This window comes from Lathyrus oleraceus, chromosome 6 (assembly GCF_024323335.1).
Source record: "Lathyrus oleraceus cultivar Zhongwan6 chromosome 6, CAAS_Psat_ZW6_1.0, whole genome shotgun sequence".
Lineage (NCBI taxonomy): Eukaryota > Viridiplantae > Streptophyta > Magnoliopsida > Fabales > Fabaceae > Lathyrus > Lathyrus oleraceus.
In genome coordinates, this window is record NC_066584.1 from 429,952,173 (window position 1) to 429,974,874 (window position 22,702).

The window sequence follows — 22,702 nt, forward strand, 5'->3', positions numbered from 1 at the left end:
TATTTAATTAAGTTTTGGGTCAACTTGATATTTAGGAAAAAAAAAATCAATATTATTTGTTTTATTTGAATTTATGGAAAATGAAATGGTATAAAGTAAAATATAATTAAAATTTTTATTTGAAAAAACACAACGGTGAAAACCAGAATTTAAACGAGTTATATTCAATATAACGATATTAATTTTTTTACTAAAATATGTATTTATTTATTTTTACCGTTGGTGGTTTTATAAAACATACTAAAAAGACATTATTTTATTTCCACAATGTGATTTTATGTTTTACTCCTAGCATGTCCAAAAAAAGGATGAATAAAAAAAATGGGACAAGGTGGATATGTAAAAGTTCAAAAAAACTGGACGAGACGTGTACAAGTCTAAAGAAAATCATATATATAAATTTAGATGGTTTAAAAATAACATATATAAATAAAGTTGAAATACACAATATAATAGTATGAAGTAAAATAAAATACAATTCATAATGAATCCAAAATATAACTATTATATAATATTGCACTACTACGTTGTCGGACTACATCTCATTTGTCTCCTCTGCCTCATCGGGCTCCTCAGTCTTCAATACCTCTGCCCTCTGACGTTGTCTCTGGTACATCAATGTCTCTCGTGTCTCCGTCAAGATGGCAGATACATTTGTCAATGCTTGTTTACGCAATCTCCATTATGCGATGACATCTAGGCAAGTCATCATCAGCATGATCTAACTGTATTTGCTCCTCCTATAGTATCTCTTGATGAGCTAGCCTCAGTGGATCTCTTGGAGCAGCTTGCACCATATACGAACGTGACACCCTGAAGAATCACCTGATGTACTCGTCGACGTAGCTCTAGTCGCTCTCAGCTATGATACTTTGTGCCTCCTCCAGTACTATATGACTCTTATAATCATCAAACATGGCATCCATATGTCTACGTGTGAAAGCAAGAGGAGAAGAAACAACAGGGTGTTTGGGAATGATCTGTGTAGCCGAACTGCCGCATCACGCGCTCGGACAGATGAGGAGGAGTGAAACGTGATCTGCAAGCCAACCATCCCGAGTAGCACTATATCGTCAAATGGTTGCGCCTCACGGTGATCGACATAGTTGTTGAAGTGCATGTCCTCGACAACCAATCAGTCAAGATACACTCTGAACGACTCTATCGCTTGGAACCTTCTGAGCAAGGCAAATGCAGTAACAGGCGGTATATCCTCAGTGTAAGTCGGTAAACCCGCACAGTAGGAGATGCGCGGGAAGTGTTGGAGGATCCAAGCCTGAAAAGTTTGGAACACACGAATAATCATTAATGAAGTTGTAAAGATAAAATGAAAAGGACACAAAAACATTAAAAGACCAATAAATATTATTTTCAGTAGTGTGATGTTGCATGTGATCTGCTTCGTCTTCCACTTATAGCCATTTAATAAATTCGAGTACAAGTAGACCAAACAAGCGGCCCCTAGTTGTACTCATGGATTTGCTTGAAATCCTCGAAGTACCGTAGGTAGACGACATGTATATAAGTTACATTTTTGTCCATAAAAATCGCAGTGTCAACCAAATATAACAAGTATGCTTTCATAGCATACACTCTATGGAGTCTTACCTGTTCATCGTCACCTTTAATCTGTTGTGCTCTCTAGATTATATATATATATATATATATATATATATATATATATATATATATATATATATATATATATATATATATATAATATAAGGAATTCAAACCTAACATGAGCCACAATGATTTTTTCAAACTCCCTTATGACAATTTCTAGGTCAACTCTCAAATAGTCTACCATCAACTTCAGTGTCTCGTCTTTGCTAATCCTCTCATGATCTTGAAGTTTCCCCTTGATCGGAAGATGCAACAAACATGACACATCGTCGAGTGTGATAGACATTTCACCAAGCGGGGGATGAAATGACGAGATATCAGTGTGTCATCTCTCCATAAATGCATTAAGCATCATGTGGTTGACTGTGATATAACCGGTCATGCACAAATCCTCCATCCCATATAGGGACAAAGATGCCTAAAACCAATCCTCATTCGGTTGAGGCAGACTAGTAATCTTCCGTCCATGGTTAATAAACTTCATGGAATCAGTCATGCAGAAAAATAAATCAATGTTAGAAACTTGTAATATAATAATGAACATAAATTAAAAAGAATGAATCAATTTAATGTTACCTCTTTGTCCCAGATATGTCTGGAAATATGGTCTGGGTACATAGGTAGTATTGACAACTCTACATGACCTCCTCCAAATGTCTGAGGTGAATCTGTCTCATCATCCTCAACAGCCTCACCATTCAGAGGTCGCACTGACTCGACAGCATCGTCAGCAGGAGGTGGCACTAACTCAAAAGCATCAGTCGTCGGAGGTGACACTGGTGCCTCCGGTGCCATTGGTGACTCGGGTACCTCTGACGTCTAAATATGTGAAACCTAATGTCTGTTGGAGGATGGAGGAAGTGATGCGTCGATAGGTGAAATTCGTCTCCTACAGGAAGAAGAGGATGGAGAAGCATGAATTCCAAAAGTAGATGCCTCAGCATGGTCAAAGTGAACAAGAACCTCTGAAACCTGATTTTTATCCCTTCACATTGATGCATCTTGTGCAATCCTTTCGTGCCTCGGTCTATCGTGTTTATCAGCCATAATGTATGTAATTAAACTAGAGAATTAGTACAAGCAACACTACACACACACAAAAAACAGACTGATAAATTTTCGAAAACAGACTGATAAATTTTCGAAAACACATCTCTAATTATCTAAAAAAATAGTATGATTGTGATTTCAAACAATAAAAATGCTTTACGATATGTATAAATTGACATTCTTGCATTTCCTATTTTATTTAATACCTAAATTATCATTTTCTACTCATTAGAAAAAAAACTTAAAAAAAAAAAATTATTGAAGAATTTTTGAACTTGTTTTATTTATTTATTTTGGATCTGATTGTGGCGCGCGGTATGATCGGATGGAGCAGCCGCTCAGTTCATTCTATGATATGAAAACATAGCCTACGAAATTCCTTTTGGTTAATGTTCTAAAAGAAAAAACAAAAATGTGAACAAAATGGACAGAATCGGTTTCATCACTCCTAATGAGAATGAGTGTGCACTTTATTACGTCCTTGATTACATTCTAAGATGAATATCATAACAACGTAGTGTATTTATAAATGAGCAAACATACTTAATTACAATGCAAACATCATACACTAATCAACCAGAAAATCATGGTTCAAGACCTTATACATCAAAACATACATAAACAACCACAACAACAACACCCTATCTCCACCTAATTATTCCTTAATTAACCTTTTGGCTAGAATAATAAGCCTTAAAAACCCTAGGAAGATAAACAGGAACCAAAAACCCAAACAAATTAAAACACCAAAAAGCCATATTCGCCACAGCAAGTGCTCTTCCAGCATAAATCCTTCTATAAGAGCCACTATGTTCTTCACCAACCTTGTAAATCTCATCTCTCAACCAATCCACAATGGTAAAAACCCTTCTCGCATTATACAAAACAGGAACAAAAGCTCTTATCGGAGACGAAAATCCATCAGAAAAAGCCACACCTTCCATAAAAACTTGACTAGCCAAAAGAAAAACATGTGGCGTAGCTGCGGCTATACCTTTCTTATCACCTTCGAATACTCCATGTAGAATATACGCTATAGGAGCATAGAGTCCAACGATTGCCCCTAACAGAACATAGAGTTTAAGGATTTTGTTCTGTCGGCTGAAAATTGGTTGCTCGTTTGAAGGGTGAAGAGATGGAAAAGCGGTTTTTGATATGAAGTAGATGTAGAAGATTGAGAACACTACAAATGCGAAATCTTGAGGACTAACCATGCCACTGGCGGATAAGACAACAACAACAACTAAACAATTGAGTTGTCGGAATGAGAGGAAAGTGGATTTGTTTTGTGGTTTGGTGGTTGGTTTGTTGAGGTTGTTGTCCTTGAGAGATTGGTCGTGTTGTTCTTTGGTAACAATTTCTTCTTGTTCTTTTGGTAGGCTGATGTCACAGCCGGTTGGTCCAACTCCACCAGACATGTTTTTGAGGTTATGAGTCAAAGGAAAATGTTGTAGTTTTTTTCTTAGAGAGAATTGATGGGAGCTTTGTGAGAGAAGAAAATTAAGAGAAGAAACTGCAAGATAAGGTTAGATTAAGTTATGGGGTGGAAATGGTTTACAAATGTCATGTAAAGAGGTTAGGTTGGTGGCTTGAGACACTCACAAATGTCATGTAAAGAGGTTAGGTTAGTGGCTAGATTAAGTTGTGGATGTTATTGTGTTCTATGTTTGGTGGTGGTGGTTAATTCCAATTCAGTGCCTTGAAATTCGGTTTCACACTAGTTTATAATTTTGGATCTATAAGGAATGAGTGAGTGTTTGATTTTGATTTTAAATTAGAATGTCTAATATACGGTATAGGATTGACATTGACAAGTACAAATTTAATGAGTTGAATATTCAAATTAATAATACAAAAAAGTAAGAAAGTATGATGTTGGTTTGCGTGGTGTTGTTTTAAATAAAATGGTGTACTCGTTTTTTATTTTTTTCATTGTAAATTATTTGTTTTAATTATATAGATTTAATATTGTTTGAAAAAAAGTTAGTTGTTTTACTTTTTCTGAAATTAGTTTTTCAAAATTCAACTAAAGAAAAATCAACTAATTGAACCAAAGCAACATATTCTTTGTCGATTTTTGTATTTTGAGGAATATTACAAAATAATGTATCACATACAATCTAGTTAAACAATTGTGTAAACTTATTTTATTTTATTATTATTAGTCTACAAAATTTAAAATCTGTAAATAAGCAATGTGCTTTTGATTTTTTTTTAATAACTGATATTTTTAGCTCAAGGATTAAGAATATAATATTTTTTAGTCAATAATCTAATGGCCAAAATTTGTCCAATTCATTACTAATTTATTAATATTTTTGTAAATAATCTTTAGAGCGAAGTGAAATAGAGGAGAATAAAATAAAAATGTGATTTTATTGTTTGAATATTTTATGATAGAACACATCAATTTTGTCATTTTACTCAAACTAAAAGGTAAAAAAAATGAAAAATGATAAAATGAGATGAAATGTATTATATCTAATTTCGTTTTATTCTATCTTTTTTTAATTAATCCAAACAAAAGAACATAAATTTGTGTCATGAATCTCATTACATTACATTTCATCGATCCAAACATATCATAACAACCAAGTCTTACCCCGTTGAATGAAGTTGACTACATGAATTAACTTTTGTCATAAGGTTCTATCTAAAATTATGTTTTTATCCAAATTTTTAATCTTTAGATCTTTCTTAATTAACTTCTCTTAGATTTTTTATATGTCTTCCCCTATCTCTAGTTGTTTGACTTCTCTCTATCTAGTCTACTTTTTTTATCACAGAATCTACAAGTTTTCTCTATATATGCTCAAATCACATAAGTCTACTTTTCACCATCTTTTCAACTATATGTGTTATCCAACACTCTAATATTATCATTTTTAATTTTATTCAACGCAACGTTCTCATCTATGCTACACTTACTTTATTTTCGTGTTGATTCTTAATCGGTCAACATTATGCCACGTACAACATTGTAGGTCTTACCGTAGTCCGATAACAAATTTCCTTTCAAATTTAGTGTTACCTTTGTGTCACATAAAACCCCTAAAGTCATCTCTCATTCCATCCACTCAACTTGAATTTTATGGTTACATCCTCTTCTATTTCTCCATCATTTTGTATTAAGGATCTAAAATATTTAAACAGCGTGACTTTGTGAATGATATGCTCTCTAACTTTTACCTCTAAGTTAGAAACATTTCTCCACTTACATTCCATATACTTTATCTTACTTCTTCTTAGGAAAAAGTCATGTGTTTCTAAATCTTGTATCCAAGTCTCCAACCTCTCATTTAAATCTTCATTCAACTCTCTAAGTAGGACTATATCATCTGGAAAAAAAACACGCACATCGTTGCTAGCTTTTTGATGTGTTATGTGAGTACATTCAAAATTAAAATTAAAATATAGGGATTAGGGTTGAACCTTGATACAAACGTATTATAATGAGGAAATCGTTTGTCTCCTCACCATGCATTTGTACACTAGTTAATACCTCTTCATACATATCTTGAATAGCTCGAATATATGTAATCCTAACATCATTCTTCTCTAGGGTTTTTCACAAAATCTCTAGGCACTTAATCATATGACTTCTTCAAGTTAATATAAATTAAGTGCAAGTCTTATTGATCCATCTGATATTGGTTAATCACACGACATAGTAGATAGATCGCTTTCATTGTCGATCTCCCAGGGATAAAACCAATTTGAGTCTCAGTGACTCGAGTCTCTTTTCTTAATCTCCGTTCAATTACTCTTTCTCATGACTTCATGGTATAACTCATAAATTTAATCCACCTATAATTTGCATAATTTTGTATACCCCCTTATTCTTATAGATTGAAACTAAAATATTTCTTATCCATTCATTTGACATTTGTTTTGACCTCACGATTTCACTAAAGAGTTTGGTGAGCCACTTAATACATCTATCTCCAAGAACTTTTCACACTTCAATAAGTATGTTGTACGTCTCAACCATTTTACCATTACTCATCATTTTCAACACTTATTTTTTCTTTTGTTTCTGAACCCGTCGACAGTGATTGTAGTTTCGATCCTTGTCTCTAATGTTGAGCTTGCTAGAGTCATGTGAGATGTCATATCATCATTAAATAAATTGTATAAATATGTCATCCACTTATCATTCATATCTTTTTCTTGAATCAAGGTTTTGTCTTTAACACACTTCACTTTATCCAAATCTCTTGTCTTTCTTTCTCTTTTCCTAACAAGTTTGTATATAGAGTTTTCTCCCTCATTGATTCCTAAAAATAGATATAATCCATCAAAAAATTGGGTTTTTACTTCACTTGTCGTCTTTTTGGTCTTGTTCTTAATTTTCTTATACTTTTTTTCAAGTTTCGACATTTTTACACATAGACCATTCTTTAAAACAATCATTTTTTACTCTAACTTTACTTTGAACACTTTCATTCCACTGTCATGATTTTGAGTTTGGTACAATATTGAACACACTAAATCCTAATGTTAAGACTCATATTTATACTACTTCGATAGTAACGGTAACAAACAGTCTTTTCTCCAGAAAATGACGTGTTCTCGCTTGTATGTGTTTTGCCTTTCGTAGGCCTCCATGCGTCCTTTGAAGAATCGGATAAGATCAAAATATGGTTATTAGTCTTGTTTTGAATTATCTTCGTCGAACTCATATTCGAATCGTTTCAAAAACTTCTAAGTCCTATTATAATGCTATTTCGACAGTATGGGAACTTCTTTGCTAAGTTCCAGTCAAAAGGCTTTGCCCAACTTCTCGTCGAAGTCAGCTTGGATTTTCCAAATATTTCCTTAAGTTTTATAATTGACTTCTTATATCTTTTTTAGCGTCGAAATTACAGCTAATAAATTTTTCCCCCCCAAAATGTCTTTTTTGACCAGATGGAGAAATGAACATTTTTTAAAAGTTTTGACGCGACAATACTTGTTGTTGTGATGTCATGGTCATCATGACCACTTTTCTAAAACATATCATCAGAGACATGAGAACTGCAAATACCATCATCATCCTTATATTGTAGGAGTAGTGTAGCAATTAAAAAGGTAACTGCTTGCTTAACCAATGAAAAACATACATGCGTCCCCCTACTCGTTCCACTTGTCACTACAAAGAAAATGTGAACGACTTTTTCTCCCTCTATAAATATTCTTCATTTTCCTCCTTTGAAAACTTTTCCATTCTTGAGCTCATAACCTCTGATTCTCTTGCGATTTTTACTCATAAAACAACTCACACAAGCTTTTCTTCTTCCAAAGTTTAAATCTTCAACAATAGTGTCTTCAAAAACAAAGAACAACAAAGCTGACAAGCAACAGAAGAAGCTCTTATCACCTGTAATCCAGATTGCAAAACTATCACTGGTAGGAAATTATGAGTACGTTCTTGAACCTCCTCTCCTTGAAGAAAAACAAAAAATATACAATCTTAGGTATTGATTCCTCTCACTATTGCTGGTAAAACTTATGTGCATATGGGTCATTTATCTGACCCTAACGCTGATGCTGAAAAACTCAAAAAAAAATTCCCTACTTACCACCGTACAAAATCCTTAGCTAGTAAGCCATAAATTGACGATGAAGATGGCGTTAAACCTGATTCCCCAGTGAAAACTGTAGATGATAATCAGGCAAAGTCTTCGACTGAAGCCTTAAAAACAGAAAAGCATGTCAATCTAAACTATATGAGTGTCACTCTTAGAGCCTTTCACTCTTTCCCCTTGTCGAAAGACCCTGAACTCTATCTCGCTTGGCTTACTAAGGTTGAGAAGGAGAAAGCCCACTTTTGCAAAGAAATGAGTATTGATAACATGATTCAGTTGTCGAAAGTAGGGCCAAAATATAGTTAAAACATATTAATAGCCTCTTTATATTTTTGGGATAATACTCACAATACATTCCATTTCTCCTGAGGAATGTTGACTCCTACCCTTTTCGACATTGCTGATATCGCTGGTTTTCTACCTAGTGGAGAAGTCTTTAACCCAAACGATATGAACGAAAACACCATCAACTTTGATAGCAACACGGCCACCTTACTCACTATATATCTGACCATCACAACACTAAAAATGATGAATTTTTTGACGAATAACATATTGCCTTCTTGGAACTTTGGTTGTCACGCTATATTTTATGCCCAAAGTCTCTTCAAGTGGTGAAGAGATTTTTAACCCTGGCGAACCAACTGCATGTTGGACGTAACATCTGTCTGAGTCAACTGATCCTAGGTTCGCTTTATGAGTCTTAGGGAGAAGCTTTCGAAATTTTGAAGACTTATCAATCAGGGACAAACTTGTTACTCGCTGGCCCATACTAGTCACTCCAATTGTGGTTAAATACCAATTTTGAGCCTTCACTCCCAACCCACAATACCATTAATGAAGAAAACGAAGAGATTAAGAACAGGTAAGTCGAAGGGACACGCCTGGTTCATCTGATCCCAAATGATGAAGGATCAACTTACAAGCTTCTTTTTCTGGATATGTGATGATGTTTGCAAAACGCTAAAACTTCAATCCATCTATGGCTCTCTTCACCAACAGAACCCATGGCTTTGAGTGGTTCACCAGAGAATTCCTTGCCTCTTCGATCGGTCAGGAAGCAGAATCTTTGGTCATATGGGAGGCGTTTCTCACCCCTAAGTTGATTGCCTTCAGACTCAGACTATCGAAGAACTAGATAACCTTGGTTAGCTATTAGCCCAATCTTGTCTCTCGACAATTTAGACTCATCCAATTAATGCCCAAATCCCTTTATGATAGAAAAAGCACTCTTTGTCTTTACATCATGTGGTTCACTGACGATGAATGTGACAAAAATCTATCTTTGTATGCCAAAGTTTCTAAACTCACTCCCATCTCTTTTCGACCATCACTTAACTATACACAAGAATTTGACATTTGGTTGAAAAACTACTACACAAACGAAATCTTCGACGTCCTTTCCCTTACTCAACATTTAGCTTATGCTTTTTCTTCTATACAAGACATGCACAAGAAAGGTATAGTAACTCATATCAAGGAGATTCGAGCATTCTTGAAATACTTTGAAACTGCCTACAGGCCAGATGACCTCAGTCGAATCATTAGTGAGGCATCATTTATTTTAAAAGACAAGTTTATACAGAAACTTCTTGACTTAAAAATCCCTTCGTGTGTCAAGCCCGAAAACGAGTATGAGTTAGCTTTTAGACTCCAACCATTAAAATTCCCACGATTGGAAAGCACCGATCTTGGCTTGGCATCTGGACCTCCATTCCCAAAATGGTTCATATGTGAGCATTCAATGAAATTCCTTCGACAAGATTCCCAAACACTTGCCAAATGGGTGGTTTCGACTAAGCTCACTTTGGGCAGTTTCAAAGGTTTCCAATCATGATGAAGATGGGTAGAATGACGAATATGAAACCATGCCCAACGTCGATGAAGATATTCAGGCTTAAAATGGTCCTCACAAAGATAAATACCCAATAGGTAATGTAGCCGCTACTAACCCACCTGCTGAGATTGTTAAGGAACTCAAAACCTTTTCGAATGTCACCAACACTCCTCTTACTCAAGAAGAATTGGATAATCCGAAGAAGAACAAGCCAGCTGAATATTTGAAGGCCATGATGAGTGCACGAGCAAGCTCTATTGAGAAAGGCTCTAGTTCTTCAACTGCTTCTGGTAGTCGCTCTACCGTCAAACCTAATGAGCAACTCCTCTAATGAATCAGAGAGCAAGCTTTCGATTTCAGCCTGATCTAAGTGTTGGGGAGCAACCTAAGTGCCAGTTATGAAATCAAGGATTTGCTGAAAAAGGTTGACATTTTAAGCATTTTGACATAAGCTGTAGATTTTATAGTGGAACTTGGGTTTCTCATTGATCAAGTCTTTGCAGATCTCTTGTGCAAGCAAGATGCTTTGACCAAAATTGAGAAGAGAATAGAAACTCAAGCAACATAATGGGATGCAGTTACTGAATCCACTATTAAGGTTTAAATGCTAGAGAAATCCTTTCCTCAAAATCAAGAAGAGTTCGACACCTTTGCTACTAACATTTCTTCTTGGGAGAAACATATTAAGGAATTGCAGGCTAACATTCGAAAGGCCAAGGATCGTCAGGATAAGATCCAAAAGCTTGATCGCCAGCAACTTGACGAAGAGATTAAGGTAGGTGTCGAACACGTCGAACAGGCCCAACAATTGGGAACCAAAAATTGATACCCTTACTCTTGGCAAGTCTGTCATCGAACGCGATCTGCTGGTGTCCATTGCAAAATACAATCGAATGGAGACTTCTTTACCAACCGATTTCTGCACTTAGTTGGACGTTGAAAAATATTACTTTGTGACTTCAAAATTCATGGATAATATAATCTTGTAATGAACAACCTTAGTCATTTTGGAATTTTAATTTACCATTTTGGCTTCAATTTTGCACATACATTTATTCTGTTAGTATCTTAACTTCCTAAAGTATTGGTTTATATTTTTCAAATATTTCCTATTTACCCTTAGGAGTCTTTTATCTTCTACTAACTCTTCGATTTCATAAGTTTTATTCGAAAAAACTTGGATAACTTATAAAGGTCCTTCCCAATTTGGGGAGCACTTACCCAGCGTTTTATCTTTTCGATCCATAGGTAGAATTACTTTCCATACCAAATCTCTAGTCGAAAATGTTTTAATTTTGACCTTTTTATTATATGCTTTCTCTACTCTCTTCTTATGTCTTCTCAATAACTCTAAGGCTTTCAACCTTTCTTCATCTAAGTCAACTAGTTCATCAATCATCATATTCCAATAAGACTCAGACGGAATCTCACATTGCCCCTAAACTCTAATTGATTAAAGACATATTTCGATTGGTAAAACTGCATCATGCCCATAAGTTAAAAGAAAAGGCGTAACATTTGTGGCTTCCTTAGGAGACGTTCGACAAACCCACAGAATTTGATCTAAAGTCGTATGTCAATTATTTGGATTTTCCCCATATGCTTCTTTATTAACCCAATCACTATCTTGTTTGTTACTTCGACTTGACCATTCGCTTGGGTATAATAAGGCGTAGACGTTAGCAGTTTAATCCCTATTTCTTTAGAAAATTCTTGCATCTTTCGACTAGTGAACACTGATCCTTGATCAATTGTAATGGTCTTAGGGATTCTAAACCTATAAATTATATGCCTTTGGATAAATCCAATCACAGCTTCTTGATCAACGTTCACGAAAGGTATGACTTCGATCCATTTAGTAAAGTAATCAATACCCATTAAAATGTACCTCTGACCTTTAGATGAGGCTGGTCGAATTTCACCAACCAAATCTAATGCCCAACCTCTAAAGGGACAAGGCTTTACTCTAGAATGTAGTTCTCTTGCATGAACATATTCAATGCTTGCATGTATCTGACACTCCTGGCACCCTTTAGCAAACTCAATTCAGTCTTTCAACATTGTAGACCAATACATTCCTTGTCGAAACAATAATCACTTCATTTTGTGGCTAAGTTGATGAGCCTCACATGCCCCACTATGGACACTTGATAGAGCCAGATATGTCTCGCTTTCACTAAGGCATCTGAGCAAAATTCCTTCAGGCGTCTTTTTGAATAATTTATCTCCTATAAGAGTATAACTTAAAGCATGATACCTGACTTTTCGCTCTGCAGGTGTTGTTGGATTTTCCAGATAATCTATTATTGGTTTTCTCCAATATGTGTTAGTCAAGTTATATATGGCCAATATTTCAAAATTCTCTTCGTTTGCATATCCCAACTTTGTTATTTCTAAATCGGATGGAGATAACTTAGTTGACATTACTCTTCCTCGAACTTCAATTAAATCCTCCAATTTTTCTTTCGACACTTTGTACCCAGAAGCAATTTGGGCCAAATCATTAGCCTCTTGATTTTTGAGTCGAGGGATGCGTTTAATGTTCACGTAGTCAAACTTTTGCAACAATCTATTTGCTATCACGAAATACATTATCAAATTTTCTTTGACACATTTGTATTCCCTAATTATATGTATGAAAACTAGTTCAAAGTCACAACTTATTTCGACTCTAGTTGCCCCAAATTCCAACAAGATTTCGAGGCCAACTATCAAAACTTCATATTCAACCTCATTCTTCGAGTAAGAACCCTTTATCCGGTACTTGAATTTTATTGGAATTTCGTTAGGAGAAATGATAAGAACTCAAATCCCAGTTCCTTCTTTATGACTATAACCATTGAAATATAATTTCCAAAGTTCAAGTTCTACAAAGGCTTGGGGAGTTTCGACAATAGCATGATCAACGATAAAATCTGCAATCACTTGCCCTTTCATAGCTTTCAAAGGCATGTAGGTCAAAGAATACTCAATTAAAGCAAGTGCCCATTTCCCAATTTGTTTACCTTGGATTTTGGTAAACAATCGCTAGTCTTTCAAAATTGATACTTTGGTTATTTACAAGATCGACTAGAATGATCCTAGGACATATGTGTATAATTCATGTTTAAAGTTTTTCCCACTAGTAAGTTCTTCGACGATAATGTTGAATTTAAAAGTAATGCAAAGAAGATTTATGAAAAGTATGAAGAAGGAAAATAATTTTGAAAGGAATGTAAATGGAATGAAAATAAATTTAATGTAAATAGATTGACATTGAATACTTTGAGTGATTTTGAGTTTGACACAATATTGAACACACTTAATCCTAATGCTAAGACTCTTATTTACACTACTTCAATAGTAACAGTAACAAACGGTCTTTACTCCAAAAAATGACACGTTCTCGATTGCATGTGTTTCGCATTTCATAGGCCTTCACGCGTCCTTTAAAGAAACAGATAAGGTCAAAATATGGTTATTAACCTTGTTTTAAATTATCTTCGTTGAACCCATCTTCAAATCGTTTCAGAAACTTCAAAGTCCTGTTATAATGTTATTTCGACACTATGACAACTTCTTTGTCAAATTTCAATCGAAAGACTCTGCCCAAAATCCCGTCGAAGTCAACTTGAATTTTCCAAATATTTCCTTAAGTTTTAGACTTGACTTCTTATATCTTTTTTAACGTCTAAATACAGCTAACAGTCACCCATTCTTATATGTGATAAGACATCATCTCTTTTCTTAAATTATGTATTAACTATAGACTCTTATATGTGATAAGACATCATATCTTTTCTTAAATTATGTATTAACTATAGTAAGATCAAAAGTTGATGAAAATTCCAAGATTGATTTACCCTCCACATTTACCTCGCCGAGATCATACGAATCCTGCACGCTCTCAAAACCTCTTGCTACGCTTCATACATATGTTCATTTAGACCATCTCCTAGAAAAAGCTTATCTCCTTGGAGTATATCACAAAATAAACCTACAAAATACTCCCAAATTTTTACCTTAAGGTGTTATGCTAATCCAACTTGAGGTGCATAAGCACTAATAAAATTAAAGATATCTTGTTCCACTATAAAATTCAATACTATGATTCAATCTCAGACTTTTTTAGCATCCATAATATTCTTCTTTCACTTTTTGTTCATGATAATTCCCGCCCCATTTCTCGATCTAATTTTAGTATGTACTTTAAATGATTTTTTTGCCTTCTCACTTATCCACTTAGTTTCTTGCAAGCACGTAGTCAATTATTTTCATAGATTTTTCAACAAGTATGTCTATATTTCATGATCCAAAAAGAATACAACTCTCATGAACTAAATTTTTTACCCACATTCGTTCATAAAAATGTAAGAACAATTATTTATTTATCACTATATCCAGACGACAATGTTACAACTCTTACTCTTTTGATATTACATTCGAGTGATACAGCGTGTTACTTGCGAACAACAACTTAACATTAACATTACTTCTTAATTAATCCATATCAAAGAAACAAAAGTAAAACAAAAATAAAATGCCAAAAAGTATTTAAATTAACTTATGAAAGAAAATATAAATCAATAAAAATAAACGAAATAATAACACCAAACAGATTTTTTAGTCGAACTACAAACTAGAAACTCAAAGTGTAAACATATGTGACATTGCCAAACTTAGCTTAAGGGAGTAGAAATGCGGCGAAGAATCTTAAAATAAACAATTTTTTGAGTTGGAAAGTTAGTTTAGGGAGTAGAAATGCGGCGAAAGCAAATGAAGTCGTCTTCTATTGACAACTTGTTCAGTGCCATTTCCTTCTCTCTATAGTTGGTTATAGCTTAGTGCACGCTTGGATGAGTTGTGAAATTAAACAACTATAGTGACTTACATAGTCAACCGTCCATTCAAACATGCACTTGTACTAATGATCCCATCCACGAGATCACGAGGTCGTGTCATTGACTAATGATAACAACTCTAAACTCTTGAAATTATTTTCTTCACAGGATAGTTCACATGTTTAAGCAACTTTCAAATGCATCAAATTCAAAAACCTCAACACGTTAGACATAGTAGTAGATAAGAAAATAGTAGGGCAAGCATTAGGTAATCTCAACATTTGAGTACTCAGAAATCTATACTATTATTATATACCAAAGGAGAAACAGGCAAAACAAAAACATTGTCCATAAAAAATGACACTCTTTTATAATAACAGGACAAATTTATTACACAAAATTTTGGTAAAAAATGCCATGAGAAAAAAAAATGAACCTAATTCAAGATCCCGATTAAAAGGAAATGGACGGATCACAAAAATACTTTCCAGCAAAACCTACTTTCAACTTAATTGGAACCTCTACTGATAATTTAATTGGCGAGAAATCAAATTGAGCATATCTGTCAAATATATTTTTTTTAAATCCACTATTTTCTTTGTTTTTTCTATTTATGATGCAGCCTTTAGTTTTGGAATGTACTTTATTTTGATTCCCTTCTCCGACTTGATTCTGGATTTCGATTTAGCAACTCCAGAGGTTGCAGGCAACCAGTTTTCTGTATTTGCAAGAACATTGCATTTATCCGAATTAGAAGATCGACACGGTGCTGGCTCACATTCCATGATCGCCTGTAATCCAGGAAGTTCGGAATCAGGTGAAATAACCAACTCCACGTGAGGTGATGAAATTGCTTCTTTCCACCCTGCATGAGAATTGTTGGTGATTCGATCAAAGCAATTAAAGAACAAGCCAAGCATACTTTCAATAATACAGAATAATAGGAAGAGAAAAAGCAAAATGTATAAATTGCTAAAGCTTACTTTCTGAGAGAAAGGCTTTTGCAGCATGACTGGAAAACTGAACGTTTTCTATATCTGCTTTATCCCCAACATTAGATTTGTTGCCAGAACTAATATCACCTCCATCTATATTACACGACCTTAAACTACTTTGATCATCTTTTCCATCAATTTCTGTCTCAACACTTTGAAGTGGCAGCGGATTTTTAGTTCCGTGCAGGCTAACCGGTCTCCAAAGCTTAACTCTTGATCGGTTGTTGCCTCCCTGAAAGGAGTCAGGTTTAATTGGCTTCTCCTGAGCAATATTTTGGTCAGCCAAATTCTCTACTATGATGTCCGCTTGAGATGTGACAGGATTACCCTCTGATTGGCTGCAATTGGCCAGTGTAACAGATACAGATCCTATCAAAACCTCATGATTCTTAATTTTGTCGGGTTCTTTATGCAGCCTAGCTTTCATAACCCCTGCATCTGTTTCTGGTTTAGGCTTCCGGCTCCAAACTTTACCACCGTTAACTATAGGAGCTGCCCTCTGATCACGGTTGGTTCCATATTTTGGAATGACTCCAAACTTTGACTTTTGAGAGTTCTGGCTTGCATACAAACCATTGGCAATAGTACGTTGTGACTTAGGCAGCCCTTGCCGTCTAGCAGCCGCTGTCCGCCTAGGATTATGTCTCTGTGATGTCTGTCTCTCTAAATTCCGATCAGTGTCGCAATCATAACCTGGTTGTGCATCCCTTTGTGATGTCCACTGCTCCACATTCTGATCAGTGTCACAATGAAATCCTGACTTTGTATCCACGTCAACACATTCATTGGTGTCTGGGCAGTGATAAGTTACAAGGGGTGAAGCATGATCGGCAACTACATCTGCTCTATATGCTTCAAAGTCACATACAGCCAAAGATGCTTCCTCTGGTGATACATTCTCTTCTGTGCTGCTAATGCTCTTTTTAATTTCTGTGTCATTTTCAGGTCGGCCTCGCGCCTTCTGTTCTTTCTGCCTAAGCTTTTTCTGGCGTTTTCTCTCCAAAATCTCGGCTTGTCTGTAAATAAAAGGGAACAATGAAATATTATCCATACATGACTAATTCACAACTATCACATGGGGGGTGCATTCTGACTAACATAAGTACCTTTTGATTTAGTTAAATGAACAATAATAAATGTTATTTTATCAATTACTCGAGTTATTAAGAAATGCAGTATGATTGTTTTATAATAACAAAATTAAAAATTAAATAAAGTACTTGGAAAACTTATGAAATTAAAGAAAAAGAAAATATAAGTCAGCATAGAAGGCATAAGTTGATTTCAAGTTTATTCTAGAAGTGTGAGCAGAATAAGTGAGCAGAACAGCAGGTAAACTAGGTGAAAGATGTTGCATAGTGAAGCTCTGCATGTGCAGTTGAGCTGGCGGAGGAATTTTTTATTGTTTTGGTAGATTTAGAAAAATTACTTAAATCCTTTACATCTCTTCACAATACTATCAAAATTTAAAATATATTAATCATCAATTTATTCTCAATCTCTACAAAGAGACTCTCAAATACTATGGGAAATTTCTCTCTTTCCTACTCCTCCCCTCTCCTCAAAGCCCATCCATTCCCTCTAAACTCCCAAAAGGAGTCTCAGGTTTTGTTTTCTTAGCAGCACCAGTCCAATGATTATATGAATTCTCTCTATTAGTAATTACAAAAAAAAAAAACTACATTCAAGAATCAAGCTCCACTGAGTCCTAAATTCTGAATAAGTCAAGGTGACTGCTATGTCATGTGAAGGAGGATGATAACCAACATGCACACAAGACTGAACTAGCCGAACTTTGAAAAGAAATGGAAAGATGGATAGAAGAATAGACCACACATTTGTATATATCTAACTCAACCCTAAAACCATGAAATATTTTCCATTCCTCAAGAACCTATAAATGGAAATGATGAAACTCAAGAATCACTCGGGACAAAAGACCAAGAACTGATACAATTTAAGGATTGAGGAGAAGAACAACAAATTAAGTTTAAAAATAAACTGGTTATAGCATTAAATGTACCTTCTCTGAGCAGCTTCCTCCTCCTCCACCAGCAGCTTCTGGCATCTCAATGCTTCAGCGTCCTTGTCGGCGAGCCATGCCTTTACCTATGTTAAAGGAAATTGACATTTCATCACAACAGTAGTTAAGAGCTTTTTCTATAGAATCAGGTTTGATGTTTGAATATGTACATAGAGGATGTGCTATGAACTTAGTTTCTGCTGGCACACTTTTTTCTTCAAAATCAGATCATATGGCATGCTGTGCTGGATTCGCGTTAACTGATAAGTCCTAAAATGATTTGCACAAGGTTGTCAAAATCCCGATCTAGATCTTAAAATCTTATGATCCCACTCACCCCAACAATCCCGATTTTAAGTAGAATCGTGAGTTGTAGCCAAATTGTCAAAATAATACTATATATTTGAAGTTACAGTAATATCTTATGATTTTTTATTATGATCTTATGTTTTACGATCTTATGTTTTATGATCTTACTACCCCTTTCAATCTTACAAAAATAATTGGATAGGATCTTCTGATCTAGTTACGATCCTATGTTTTAGGATCTTACTATCCCCTCCCGATCTTATGCAAGATCACGATCTTAAGTAAAATCTTAAGATCTCACTCACCCTCAACGATCCCGATCTTAAGTAGAATCGTGTGTTGTAGCCAAATTGTGAAAATAATACTATATATTTGAAGTCTTAGTAATATCTTACGATTTTTGCTATGATCTTATGTTTTATGATCTTGCTACCTCCTTCCGATCTTACAAAAATAATTGGGTAGGATCTGCCGATCTTATGTTTTACGATTTTACTATCCCCTCCCAATCTTGCAAGATCACGATCTTGACAACCTTGGATTTGCGTCGCAATCATAAAGGTTTTTATTTTTTATTTTTAGCAGCCTTAAATGCCGGAATATCATTCCATATTAGTTTTTCCTTTTCTGCCCGTTTCTCCCTGTGTGATGGTGAAAATGGGATTTGCAAAAATGTCTACAAGCATAAACTCTCAATCAGGAAAGAACTGTTGATTGCTGACTGTACATATAAACTAATGTTTTAGATCCTTTCATGATAATGAGAACTAATCTTATATCATTATGCCAATAATATAGAATGGAAATCTGGTTGGATAATTGTTTGTTTTTGTCAAATACATGATTATTATAAATTAGCTATAAATGAAGAATGTATTTGTACAAACTAGCCAATCGCCCTGCTATTTGGTGAAGTCTCTCAAATGGCTTAGTCAGTCTTATCATCACTAATATGGCCCTCACGCAATATCATGCCAACGTATGAAAAAAAAATCAAATAAATCTAACTTACAGATACCCGAACAATAAAATCAGTGCTGGCCCCAAAACTTTCCCAAACAAGAAAGAAACCCAACAAAAACTACAGAATAGCAAACGCCTACATCCAATACTAGTGATTAACTATTTAATTATTATGCAAGATTTATCTGCATCTCAAGTATATCCTAGTGATGATCGATCCAATCTTCTTAGTCGGTGCACAAGAAACACATCTTTAACATGAAATACTGAACACAGCAGATGTGTGAGAGAGACGAAAGAAAAATATTTTAAGTGCAACAGGATAAAGATTTTGAAGTTAGGCAAAACCATTACCAATTTCTGCTCTAGCAAGAAACTTGTGCAAGCAACTAGGTTTTTCGGTTCGAGACCAATCTTTCCAGCCTCTCCATCAAAAACATGTCTTTGCATTGACACTGCTGTTCCACACAAAAATGTTTTTTCACTGGAATCATCAAGAATATCGAACAGCTTCTGTGAAGATATAGGGAAACTAGAAGGCCTGGATTGAACAATATCCTGTAAACAATGTAGATATATATTGCATTAATAAACCTAAGGAATGTATCCAGCAAAATATAACTATAACATTGATAAGTACGCAACAATATTTCTTACCAAAAGGGCAAAACCAGCTCTGAGGTAACCATGTGGAAAAGAATAGAATCCTTGTTGTGTTCTAAGAGTTGAGAGAGCTTGTAAAACTGAAGACCCTGGAACCTCCTGGAAAGCATTTCCAGTGGGGGAAAGACAATAATACAAAATATTAGGATTAATTAGCAAGAAACGGGTAAAACTAGAAAACAATAAAAGCTGAAGCAGGGAGCTACAAGAGACTGCTAAGTCTTTGTATCTGTAATTTGTCTTTGATAAACTCTGAATTTCAAAAGTAGATGTATATGACCAATAATATTTCCAGACAAGAGAGATGGAGAACATGTTTAAACATCATATTCATATTGAAAAGGCACCTTCAACCTTTCAGCAAACAGATGATCGTTTTCAAATTCAATATGGCGGTTAGGAGGAACTATGACAATCAAACAAAACACCATACAAGAGAGTATAGCATTAAATGAAAGAGTATGAAAGTGCCTTTGCAAAAAAAGATGAAAGTGCGAAAGAATAAAGTGAGTATGTGAAGAAGTGTATGAAAGAAGAAACCACATTCATTTCTGCTAATCATAACTATTTGACATACGTCCATTATTGTTCATGGCAAATCACATTAAAATAACTTCATATAGAAACAAATTGGCGAAGTAAGGAGCAAAAAGGTTTTACCTCCAGCATTACATTCTTAAATGACACAACTTCCTTAGCCTCTTCTACAGAGAGCTGCACAAATTATGAGGGAAAAAAGTCAGCACATCAAAACAAAATATATTCTTCATATATGTGGAGTTCACTATAATGAAAGATTACCTTATCCCAATATGCCTCTAAAAACTCCCTATTTTTCTTAGAGTCCTACAATATATAAGAACCATTAGGTAAATTGATGAAGACTTGGAAAAGAAATAGACATGAAAATATACTTGCAGATAAAGCATGAACTGTACGAACAAACAACAATGTGGGAGATAACTGCTTCCACTTATGAGGTATAAAGATAACCTTATCAAGCTTTTTCAACCGATGGTGTACACGCTTATGTCTTCTATAATTAATTGGTGAGCAAAACTCTTTGGTACACTTGTCACACTTATGTATCTGAACCTTCGCAGGAGAAAACACAGGCCACCCTGGAATTTCTGCCAAATGAATAAAATATTATATCAGAAACTTTGGGTTCAGAATCAGATTCATTATTTTCAGAGATTCTAAATTACTGGTTTTTTATTATCATTATTTTAGTTTTAACAATTTAGGAAGGCTAATCACATGGCTAATACATTCCAACTATGAAGCGCGGATACCAAAAACACAACACCGACACTGACACGTAGACACCAATAATAACATGGCTAATACATTCCAACTATGAAGCACAGACAACAAAAATACGACACCGGCATTGACACGTAGACACCAGAAATAATTTGAAAATATGAATAAACTAAACGTAAATACGAATGTCGGTGTCGGTTTTAGACACTGACGCTGACACAACTTTTTTCAGAGGTGACCCCGACGGTGCTACAGAGCTTCCAATACCCAAGCAATGTTTGACTCAAGCAATTGGATATTAACTAAATTTCTTATGATTCCTAATACCTTGCTGCTGTTCTAAAGCATGAAACAATTGAATCCACTGTGCTGGCCTGTCACCAGCCCTAGGGTAGGAAAGGAAAGATTCTTTTCCAATTGCTTGTCTGATTAACATATCCAAAGAATCATTTCCATCTTCTGGTTTCATAAAATTGGGAATACCTGAGGCAGTAAGTTTTGCAACTGGCATCTATTCGGCCCAAATCGTACCAATAAATTTTATAGGGATTCCACTGCACAAAATATAAAATAGTAAGCTTAAAAATTAAAATAAATTTAAAATCACAAGAGAAAAATATGAACATTACACATATTCAACAAAAAAAAATTCATGAACAAAAAAATCGTCAGACCGATGCCAAATTAAACAAAATTCTTTTATTTTTAGCAATCAAATTTGAACACAGAATCACTCTTCATAAAATGAAGAGAGGAATAATGCGGAATGAAGATTCCATTCCATTTTTGGAAATTTTAGGACTGAACAAGGCAAATTCTTCATTCCGCCGAAATCCGGAGAACAAATGAAATCTATAACACTCCATTCCATTCCATCAGATTTTAAATTATTCAAACAATGGAATGCCACTCCATTTCATCTCATACGGCCCCATCTGATTCCATCAATCCAAACAAAGCCTCAAGAAAAATAAAAATGTATTGAAACTAAACAAGAATGAAATACATTGATAACTAAACTCCAATCCTATTAAATCAATTCATTAGCAAAGCATTGAAAATCATTGACAAACACTCAGCATAAAATTATCGATTAATTAACCAATATCATCAATTACAGCAAACACAAACTTTCAAATGCACATAAGAAAAAAGATAAAATTAAAAATAGAAAGCTACCTACATGTTCAAACTTGTCTCTAATCATCAAAGCTATAGACACAATTTACAAACCAAAATTGATCTTCACAAAAAAAAAAAATATAAACAATAGAACAACCACGAAAAGTGTGATCTAATATAGATCGAGTAACAGAAAATCAAGTAGAGTGATATTGGATCATCATGTACCAGACGGAGGAATAGATCAGTTAGATGATGGCAGAGAGATCCTCTGACGAATGACGATCTGGAAAGAATGGATAGCGGCGGATTAGGGATTGAGAAAGTTTGAGGGAAAGAGAAACGATATAGAAAACGATCGAGAAAATGGCGTAGAAGTGTGAGAACCCTGTTTCGTTCGTTCTTGCACGCTGCAGCTTTTGTAGTAGGGCGAAAAACGTTTCTAACAAGAAAAAATAGTT

General features: G+C 34.8%; 2 protein-coding genes across 3 annotated transcripts; both read right to left on the reverse strand.

The window, feature by feature from the left end:
* Window positions 1-3,180: 3,180 nt before the first annotated feature.
* On the reverse strand, window positions 3,181-4,370 carry LOC127091578 (uncharacterized). Its single transcript, XM_051030251.1, has one exon. The coding sequence runs from the start codon at window positions 4,092-4,094 to the stop codon at window positions 3,339-3,341; it is 756 nt and encodes a 251-aa protein (XP_050886208.1). The 5' UTR covers window positions 4,095-4,370; the 3' UTR covers window positions 3,181-3,338.
* A 10,874-nt stretch (window positions 4,371-15,244) lies between these two features.
* On the reverse strand, window positions 15,245-22,674 carry LOC127091579 (uncharacterized). Of its 2 annotated transcripts, none has more exons than XM_051030253.1 (10): window positions 22,470-22,674; window positions 21,603-21,673; window positions 20,847-20,983; window positions 20,655-20,699; window positions 20,514-20,567; window positions 19,848-19,952; window positions 19,545-19,748; window positions 17,919-18,004; window positions 15,884-16,911; window positions 15,245-15,765 (listed from the first exon to the last, which is right to left on the reverse strand). In XM_051030253.1, the coding sequence occupies exons 2-10, from the start codon at window positions 21,628-21,630 to the stop codon at window positions 15,512-15,514; spliced, it is 1,941 nt and encodes a 646-aa protein (XP_050886210.1). In that variant the 5' UTR covers window positions 21,631-21,673; window positions 22,470-22,674; the 3' UTR covers window positions 15,245-15,511. The 2 variants fall into 2 exon arrangements, with proteins under 2 accessions (XP_050886210.1, XP_050886209.1); XM_051030252.1 differs by having other exon boundaries at window positions 21,447-21,673.
* Window positions 22,675-22,702: the final 28 nt, after the last annotated feature.